Source organism: Anastrepha obliqua, chromosome 2 (genome assembly GCF_027943255.1).
Source record: "Anastrepha obliqua isolate idAnaObli1 chromosome 2, idAnaObli1_1.0, whole genome shotgun sequence".
NCBI classification, from domain to species: domain Eukaryota; kingdom Metazoa; phylum Arthropoda; class Insecta; order Diptera; family Tephritidae; genus Anastrepha; species Anastrepha obliqua.
In genome coordinates this window covers 116,455,596-116,466,229 of record NC_072893.1, presented here as the reverse complement: position 1 = coordinate 116,466,229, position 10,634 = coordinate 116,455,596, and the positions used below count along the sequence as shown (strand labels likewise).

Below are 10,634 nucleotides of genomic sequence, written 5' to 3'. Positions count from 1 at the left end.
CCCACTCTTCCTTTGAAGACAGGAGGGTCATGAACGTTGTGGTGGTGGAAGTAGGCGCAAGTTCATAGTTCACTAGTTCAAAATACCAATTTGGATCTTACCGTAGTTCTAGTCCGTATTTGACTACTTACTTAAGAAACACTACTACCAGGACGGGTGCCACGGGATGCCTCCCGGTCATGGAGCACACTTGGGTATTGCCGTAGGAATCACCCTTGTAGACATTTGCCTAGAGCCTGAGCCACCTCCCAGGTGAGTCAGAAGACATCTCTTCGACTACACTGACAAGATTTCAGGGCCAAACACGACTGCAACTACTGGATCGGACAGAGATTAGACGACATTCATTGGGAGACGCTCACCAACTTCCTGAACTCTCAATCGTCGAATACTGTTATCGGACTACAACCACCACCCATTGCAGACGAAGAGCTTCATTTTGCCTCAATTACATTTTGAATATTGTAGCAGTCAAACCCCTATTAGAATCGACCCTGACATATCCAATATACGTCTAGCATGTGAAGGTATACCACACGACATCTAACCCCCTATTCACCTGTCCTTTTGAAGTCACTCACCTAGCACCTCTCTTCCTCTGGATCCAACCTGTCGAAACAGCACCTCTCCTGGGCCTACGACGATTGGGGACTACATCGCACAGACAGGGTCTAGTGAACTGCTACAACAACAACAACAACCTTTAAGAGCTATCTCCTTTTCTCGCATACACAATTACTCTACCAAAAGTAGATCTGTTTAACTGCGAAAATACGCCGTAGCATTTGTAGATCGCGTTTACTATTCTCCAGGCAACATAATTGCCTGTGTGCGTATAAAAGTAAAGTTATGGCTAGCAAAGTATTTGCGTTGGGTATAAAAAGCTCGCTTTGACTCATTTTCCATATTTGTTTGGTATTTTGCTTACGTTCACTTGAGTAGTAACAGACACTTTTTTTGTTTTTGTTTGGTAAGAGGGACAGTTTGATTGCCGTCAGTCTTACGGTTTCGACAAACATCTGTTCCATGTAGAGCACACAAACATATGCACATGCAAGTATAAATGTATATTAGAAGCGTACTTTCAGGCAAACAAATTTATTAAAATACATGACAAGTTTTCATTTCATCTTACAATCAATTGAATTATTTGCTTTCAATTTTTAACTACATAAATTAACATAACATTTTAATAAAAGTATCGTATAAACATTTTTTTTTTTTAATTTTATAATTTTGTTATGCGTATGTATGTATGAATATACAGCTATTTGCAGCTATGTAGAGCTTTAGCCAAACAAATAACATTACATACATACACAACATTCAACGTCGACAGAAAGTGCACACCAAATATTGAGAAGTTTTGACTATTTATTAATTTTTAATTTTATACGAAAACATAGTTCATACTACTACAAAAGCCATATAATGAAAAGTTTCAAACTTTGTATGAAATCTATAAAAATTCACAAAATTTTCATCAAAATTTCAAACTTTTTAAGCAGAATTTTTGAAAAAATTTCAAGTATGCCATTTTATAGCTCACTAAATTTCAAGTAGGTTAAAAATCACACAGATTTTTGAGAATGTTTTTCGGTCGCGATCTTGCGCATTTTCAGCGTTCAACGTCTACTTCTCATTTTGTTTAAAATGTTTGAAGATTTGATGAAAATATGACGAAAGTTTACAAATTTTATATAAAGTTTGACAAATCAATTAGATTTTTCAACCATTTGCGACCTGCACTTTAAAAAGATTCGATGATCTATAAAATTGAATACTCGGAATTTTCAGAAAAATTTCCGAGTAAAAAGTTTGAAATTTCGATGCAAATTTGCCGATTTTTTTAAGGTTTATACAAACTTCAAAACTTTGCTTCATATGGTTCTTGTTGTAGTATGAACAAAAAAAAAAAATTAATTACAAAATAAATAAATAAATAGTCAAAGCTTATCAATATACGGTACACCCTTTTCTTGACGCTGAGAGTGCATATGCACGTTTTACATACCACTTATCGTAGTACTAAACAGTAAGTAGATTGTGGGAAAAAAATCAGCATTTCAAAATGCAATATATACATATTCATCTACATATCTACATATAAACTCTTACCAAGTATCACAATCATTCTCCTTTGTAAATTAAACCAATTTTTAATATGAAGCGTATATATACTTAAGTAGACATACAACAGTAAGAAAGAAGTAATTTTGAAAAAAGTCAAATACGAAATTTCTATTCTAGATGTATGTATGTATAAAAATTTTATGTTAAATTTACTATGCATTCCACTTTTTTCACTTTTCCAAGCCTTAATTTTATTTTGTGCCTCTAACAGTCTTATTTTGTACCGTTAACAAAATTTGTATAACCGCGAAATCGAAATGAAGACTTCCCAAATTTAAAAGAAAAGGTATCCGAAAAGCAATTTTTTTTTTTTTGGTTTTTGTTTGTAATATCAAAGGTCAACGCTTACACGCTTCATATTTATATGTATGTATATGCATGCATAGTTTTAGAATACACTGTATATGTATAAATGGATATCAATTTAAAAATGTAGAAATGGAAATTTTATGAGAGATTATTATTTTCGTTGTTTTTTAGTCCAAATAAAAAAGGAAACAAAAACAAAAAAAATGCGAAAATTTCATCGGACTTCTTCTCTCACGCAGTTTTTAAATGCAACCTCAGACTCGACACATGAAATGTTGCATATACATTCATTCTTTTTTGCCATTGGCATTACTACTCCCACTGGCTGTCTGCCCATCGCACTGCTTCAGATCGGCACACTTATCACAGACACGCACTGGTTCATTCCAGCCACGCTCGGGCACAGTCTGACGTTGTTGTGAGCAGCGCTCGCATACCATTTGACCGCAGCGTCGACAGTGATGACGTAGACAATCGCCAATCTCTGAAGTTGTATTCGATATGGCGCTAGTGCTACTCTCCGCCACATTACCGTTTGCAATATTTTCTTGTGTTTTTGTTGCGGCGCTACTCGTGCTACTACGCACACCTTTTGTTTTTGCAATGACCAACTCTTCAGCGGTGCCGAAGAGTGTCTCACAGATGTAGCAAGTTGATACTTTCTTATCGGATACCCAGTAGCCTGGGCGAGCGGTGTCCTTGATGATTCCTAGCGGTTGACAAAAAAAAAGGAATATAATTAAAAAATGACGGTTCGAATTATTGATTTGTACACAAATTCTAAATATACCTTTGGTAAATTCATAAGCTCCTTTGGTTATGCTGCCCAACGGATTGATGATTACCTCACCTATTTTGCGTACACTTATGTCAGCTTGTTCAGTCGTTGGTGGGCCTGTGATATTATTATTTGGATTTGAATTTGAATTGGAATTGGTATGATTAAATGCTTCGGTTGTATTTGCTGTACAATAAGAAATTTGTATACATATATATATATATATTTTTTTTTTTAGAAAATATGTTGGGTGAAGATTAATTAAAATTAAAAATACGAAATTAAATTGCAGAAACGAAAAGAAAAATTGTAGTAGAAATAAATGTGCGCGTGAAGAATTTTAGCCAGCTTTTTGAATATTGAAAAGTTTTCACGACAGTCGGGCTTACGCCAACGGAACGATCCGGATTTACATCACGCTAATAAGCATCACTCCGGCATTAAAAAAAAAAAAAAAAAAATTGGTGAATCTTTTGTGCAATTGCAAATGAATAGGAGAGAGGGCATTGGCTCTTCTGGGAGCGCATTGAATTAGCTTCAACATTCCGACCACAGTTAGTTAGTTCTACGTTACCGGAATGACTCGGATTTCTATCCAGTCAAGGACTTGTCACTTCAGCAGCATTCCCTGTCCATGTATGGGGAATGTGTATGCTGCTACAACAACAACAGCCTTAGCTTCAAGTCTACTAACAACATGACCAAAAAAATTTCTTTTATGTCCTTAAGAAGATTGGTTAATGCAACGCTCCTCTTGTATGATCTCTCTTTTCGTGATGACTCGTTCATCCATCACACAGAAGTCTATTACAAGTGGGTTATACGTTTCCACGACAGTCAGTTATATAGGGTGAACGATATGAAACACCATAACTTTTTTGTGTGAAATTAGTTTTTATTGATTTCACATATACTCACTTTAGCACGATATGACCACCTTTTGCCTCGACTATAGCCTTCAAACGGTCAAAAAGTGAGTTGCATGCATGCATACTGGCATATTTTTTAGTCCTCATCTTGCTCTCCAAAATGGACCAGATGGAATAATCCATCGGATTTGCGTCTGGCGAATTCGAAAGCTATGCTGTGGGCGAAATGAAGTGTGGAACATTATTTTTTAACCATTCTTGGTTCACACGAGCTTTATGAGACGGTGACGAGTCCTGTTGGAACGTCCATGGTCTACGACCGAAATGTTTGCGTGTCCACGGCTCTAAAGCTTCTAAAACATTTTCCCGATAATAAGTCGCATTCACTTTGACACGAGGCTCGATAAAAACGATAGGAGAGCGTCCATCAGCGGTCACTGCGGCCCAAAATATTACTTGCGATGGGAAATTGCTTCGAGCGGCCATACGTAGGCTCAAATTCTCGTATGAGCGTTCGGTCAAGTAAACACGATCGTTTTGAGTGTTTATGAACTGCTCAATTGGGAAATTTTTTTCATCAGAAAACACAATGTTAGCGCAACAACTCCTTTGCTCTTTCGCACCGAACTTTTTTTTGCTGGGGTGAAAGATCGTGTGCTTTTTGGAACTTGTAAGCCTTGACCTTGAGCTCATTTTTCAATATGCGTCGAATGCTGTCTTGCGATATTTTCAGTTCTTTGGCCTTTTTCTTCCACTGCGACGTGGATTTCGTTCAAGATGTGCCTTCACTTTACGAACCATTTCTGGCGTTGTTGCGGTTTTTTTGGTCCACCTCCATAGCGTTTTGCAATGCTACTAGTATCATTGTAACGTTTTATAGTGCGATACACAAACATTTTATTCACTTTGAGGTGACTGAGCTCACGAACAATGGCTGGTTGTGATTTTCCAGCCAAATATAACGCAATCACACTATTACGTTTGAATTCCATCACAGAAAAAAAAAATTCAACAAAACTGAGACGCAAATGTTTTTGATGGCTTATAAACAATATATTGAACTGCAGTGTGTTGTTGTCATGTCATATCGTTCACCCTGTACTTAATCGGAACGACCCGGATTTATATTTGGCGAAGGACTGTCACTTCAGCAGCATTCCTCATATATATATATGGGGAATGTTTATGCTGCTGCAACAACAACAAGTCGGTTACAAATATTTTTAGTGGATTTTTTTTTTTACCACGGATGAATCAAATCTTAAATCATCGCTTTGAGATTGACGGAAAATGTAATACGTCTGTTGTGTGAAAAATAGTCTGTAGTTGGGTATGAAAACTAAATTCGAAAACTTTCATAAAGGAAAATATGTTCAAAATATCATTCAAATAAAATTTCTTTTACAATTTTCGTTCACGCTAGGTAGCGTGTCCTTTGCGCTCTTTTTGGGTGAATAATTTCGTTTTTAATTATGTATCTATAAGGTTAAATAAAATTATTGAGTTCATCTTCCGGTTATTTGTGCCCATTTCTTACCCGGCACTGCATTTGGCTCTTTTTGCAACAGCGCATAGCAGGCATTACACACACGCACTGGCTCTTCCCAGCCGCGCGCTGGCACTGGTATCTGTTTTTGACTACATGCATGACAAAAACCTTCGCCACAGCCGCGGCAGTGATGCTTATGCAAACCAGTATTTTCGAATATTTTCTTGCATGCATGGCAGCTCTGCAAAAAAGAATATATTAATAAAATTAATTCATAAAATGTGACTTTTATTCTATTTTTATATTTACAATAATTTCACTGTTTGGTTTCCAATAGCTGGGTGCGACCCAATCGGCTAACCAACCGGTTACAGCATTCGGATGGAATTTTGGTAGTGCTTCGCCAAGCGTTGACATCTTATCCAGTACCATTTGTGCCGAGTGTGTGGGACCTTTCGGTTCCCAAACGTGAACAATAATAGATCTGTAATTGAAGGCAAAAATTTAGTATTGAGATGTGAAATTTTAATAATTAGAGTTATCGCGAAATTTATGTTTATCTCACATTCCAAGAGAATTAAAATACAATACAAAAACAAGTTTGGGAGTTTTCCCACATCTGGAGTCGCACATCTGCCTACCATTTGTAGGGGAGTGTGCGACTATCTGAAAAGCCGGTACGTTATAAGAATAAATAAAAAATAAATGATTGGCGCGTACACTTCTGTTAGGTATTTGGCCGAGCTCCTCCTCCTATTTGTGGTGTGCGTCTTGATGTTGTTCCACAAATGGAGGGACCTACAGTTTCAAGCCGACTCCGAACGGCAGATATTTTTATGAGGAGCTTTTTCATGGCAGAAATACACTCGGAGGTTTGCCATTGCCTGCCGAGGGCGACCGCTATTAGAAAAATGTTTTTATTAATTTTGCTTTCACCGAGATTCGAACCAACGACCTCTCAGTGAATTCCGAATGGTAATCACGCACCAACCCATTCGGCTACGGCGGCCGCCCACGTTATAAGAATAGACCAAAGAAAAAATATCTGAAAAATACTGTACTTGTTCAAGTAGCTACAGATCTTTCAATTATACCTATATTAACAATAAAAAAAAACCGTGGGTACCACTAAATACGCATTTTATATAAGGAGGGTACCCGGGTACCCCGGTTATAGAACAATGTCGAAAAAGTTGGTTATAGACAAGGGGGTTAAAAGCTCTGTGCGAAAAATTACCATTTTCTTGCTTTTTGTTCACAATTTTCTTAGCAAGCTCACACATATACATACATACATATATCGTTTTTTTCTCTCAGTACTGTACATAACTATAAATATATTTGTTTAGCTTTGAAAATAACTGCATACATCTAATGAATGATTTTTCTTAGCAAGCATCTGTAAGTCATCACGGGCAAACTCTCTCTCCAGCTTGTTAAAAGTTTCATATATTTATTTTCTAGGTTTCTTGTAAAGTAGCTTTTAAAAGTACACACCGATTTTAGGGAAAATAAAGACAAGTACAATGGGCTATGAACCTGAGTATGCCCCATAGTGGACACCCGCTTCAACCTAACCTAACCTAGGTTTCTTGCACTGAGTCGTTCACTAATCTCTTTTTCAACCAACTTAATAAGAATTTTAATAAATATTTTTAATTATACATTTTATCTGTTAAATTATTTTACCTGACAGATGTCTCTTCCGGGGACTTGTTGCCATACCAATACTGGCGTGATCTGTAAATTTCTCCACAACTTGGACAATCGATAACGCCACCTTTCCAGGCATATTTAGCGAGTCCGGACCAGGAGCTATCGTTCCTTGCTTGTGTGCCAAATGAAACGACGTTCTGAGAAAGAAAAATATAGAAATAAAAAATATTACTGATCCTTTTATTTCGAACCAGAAAAAATATTTAAATATTAATTGATTTAATAATTTTCATAATTTTTTCATATTATAATTTTTATTTTTTAATTTTTTTATGTAGTTTATTTTACAACAAATATCCAATAAATCAAAGCTTTCTTATGAAAATTCGAATAATTTTCAACCTTATTAAAAATATAGCTCATTTTACAACAAATATCATATAAATCTAAATTTCAAACTTTAAAAAAAATTTATAAAAATTTTCATCAAAATTTCAAAATTTTTAATCAGAATTAAAAAGAATATATTATAATTTTTATTTATTATATTATTTAATTTTAATTTTATTTTATTATATATATTTATTTATTAAATTTAATAATTTTTATTTTTTAATTTTTTTAAGTAGCTTATTAAACACCAAATATCATAGAAATCTAAGCTTCCTTATAAAAATTTAACAAATTTTCATGAAAATTTCAAACTTATAAAAAATATTCTACAACAAATATCAAATAAATCTAAGTTTCCAACTTTGAAAAAAATTGGAAAAATTTTTAATCAGAATAAAAAACAAAAATTTAGTGCACAATAGTTGATTTTTAATAATTTTTTTTTCTATGATTATTTTTTTCATGCGCGATTATTAATTTACTTAAGTCAAAGTACTTTCGAGGGCAGCTTGCAATTGAAGCTGATCATATTATAACTTTCGGAACGCTCGATATTTTCGAACAGCCTGCCAACTTTCCCCCACCATATCGCATTTGTTGTTGTTGTAGCACTTCATTAGAGCCTAACAGTACGGTAAATTTGGAGGAAGCGCCCGAAATTTCATTGAAAGTAAAATAAAAAAGTTAAATTTGAATGTACAAGAGTGCATATTTAATTAAAATATTCAGCAGCTCCAAAAAGCTTTGCAAATTCTGTTTATTTTTTTGGGTGGCGAGGCATCTTAGATTTTCTTGTAAATTCATTAATAAACATAATTGAATTGCATAACTTCAACCCCATTTTGATATTTTTTAAAGATTCAAACTAATGCTATTTTGGCCACGTTTCCACTCACCTCTTTGTACGGTGTAGGTCGGTTCCACGACAGTCGGTTCTACGTTACCGAATATTATAGCCGGCCAAGGACTGTCACTCCAGCAGCATTCCCCGTATGTAAGTAAGGGGAATGTTTATGCTGCTACAACAACAACAACAGTACGGTGTAGGCACCGATTTATATTTGTATTTAATTTAGAAGTATTTTATTGGAGTTTAAAGTGGCTAAACATTTTCATTCATTTTTTGTTTTTATAGACGGACTTTTTATTCCACATCACAAGCAAAACGTATCTATAGAAGGTGGTGTGATTAGAGTAGTTGATTTCTTTTTCTTCAATTCACCTTTATTTTAGAAATGCCAGTAAAACGCAGTGACGAAAATTTGTTGTTGTGTTGTGAATGAGCGACAAACTAATTTTATTTAGTTGTCATTTATTCCATTACTCTATTCTCTTTCCCTAGTTGTTGCTCGAATGCCACCAGCTCAAATAGATTCGCCTTGATCAGCGAATGTTCGAAATAGTTTAGTTATAGCGGAATTAAATGGGCCCAGGCCCAGTGCGAATCGCTTAAGGGGTTACATGGGTTTCTTGGGTTCAAAAAATCGATGTTTTTTGCTTATCAATTTCTACAACATTTCAAGAATGTTATCCTAAATTTTCAAGTCGATCCGAATAATAGTTTCAGAGATATAGCCTTTGGAAGTCTTTATTGTTACTCAAAACTTTAAACACGTTTTTCTCGGAACCGTGATTTCAAAGTCAGTTGTCAAATGTTCTCGAAAACTACTCAACCGATCTTGATGAAATTTTACACAGGTGTTCGAGATACAACTTACTCGTGTTTGGACGAAGGATTTGTTTTTTTTTTCAATTACAACTATTTAAAAAAAAAAAAAAAATTTTAAGCAAATTTGACCGAAATTTTCATTTTTTGGTAAAATGTCTGCCAAAATTCCAATTTTTACTTTTTTTCTTTCCTTCGTTCAAGCAGGAGTTTATGGCCTTAACTAAAACACTTATTTTTGTTTTTTCATTTTAGATGATCCTGTCAGGAATTATGCTGACAACGAGGACGCACCTTTTTTTCGAGGGGTCACCGGAAATGACGTCACAATGGAGGAGTTCAAATTTTTGTTTTTTTGAAAATTTCAGAAATTATTCTTTAAATATGTATCTATAAGACAGAAAAAAGTTAGAATTAAATAAATCATTTTTTATATAGAAAAAAAATTGAAAATAGGCCTTTTTTTACCTGACGAAACCCATGTAACCCCTTAAAGGTGATCAGCTGATTTATTATTATTATTTTTTTTTGCTTTCACCGTATCCATGTGGTTGTCAGTCCAGAATGAAACAAGACGAATTCATTCTTTGTTTTTTACTTTGCCAATACTTTGCTTTGACAATCAAACGCAGAAAACATTGTTGTTGGTCTAGTGCCATCATCTTTAATGAATGCGCCAAATTTTGAATCAAACCAAATTTTTCGTTTTTAGTTCTGAATAAAAAGTTCGAAATTTTGTTGAAATTAAAAAAAAAAATTAAAAGTTGCACAAAGATTGAAATTTTAATTTATTTGCTTTTGGCTAAAAAATTAACTGTATGTGTTTTTAATGAAACTTAGTTAAAACAAAAATTAAGAAAAAAGATAAAAAAAAATATTTGCCAAATTAATCAAATTAGCATCTGACCCTAATTTTTGTGTTAATAAACATTTAATTTAGGTTTACCTTTAAAGTCCATTTCTAACCACGGACTTAAAGATAAAAAGTATGTAGGACATAGGAGTCGACAAATGTGCCCAGGATCTGCATATTTTTCATTCTTGAAGGATATTGCAGACAAAAGGCTGAATAGGTTGTTAAAATTCGCTATGACGTGCATCAAGAATTACGTAAAATAATAATTCGACTCCAAATACATAGCATGGTAACATAATGAGCCCCAGAGGTCTAAGTAAGATCTTTTAACAGATCAGCCAGCACTACCTAACCTAACCTATCCTATATAGGACATCAGCGAATTTGGGTGAAGCGCGCGAAATTTCATTGAAATTAAAATAAAAAAGTTAAATTTGAATGCAAAAGAGTGCATATTTAGTTAAAATATTCAGCAGCTCCAAAAA

At 34.5% G+C, this 10,634-nt stretch overlaps 1 protein-coding gene across 4 annotated transcripts in view; it reads right to left on the bottom strand.

Annotated features, from left to right (window-relative positions):
* Positions 1 to 1,082: 1,082 nt before the first annotated feature.
* The window catches only part of LOC129237047 (zinc finger FYVE domain-containing protein 1-like), a 30,658-nt gene continuing 21,106 nt past the window's right edge, over positions 1,083 to 10,634 (bottom strand). For 3 of the 4 annotated variants that reach the window (XM_054871437.1, XM_054871438.1, XM_054871439.1), the window contains 5 exons: positions 7,268 to 7,431; positions 5,888 to 6,062; positions 5,627 to 5,819; positions 3,233 to 3,406; positions 1,083 to 3,151 (listed from right to left, as the gene is read on the bottom strand). In XM_054871437.1, coding sequence (XP_054727412.1) covers positions 2,730 to 3,151; positions 3,233 to 3,406; positions 5,627 to 5,819; positions 5,888 to 6,062; positions 7,268 to 7,431 — 1,128 coding nt within the window. In that variant the 3' untranslated portion in view covers positions 1,083 to 2,729. The remainder of the gene's footprint in view (positions 3,152 to 3,232; positions 3,407 to 5,626; positions 5,820 to 5,887; positions 6,063 to 7,267; positions 7,432 to 10,634) is intronic. The other variant, XM_054871440.1, reaches the window with a different exon arrangement.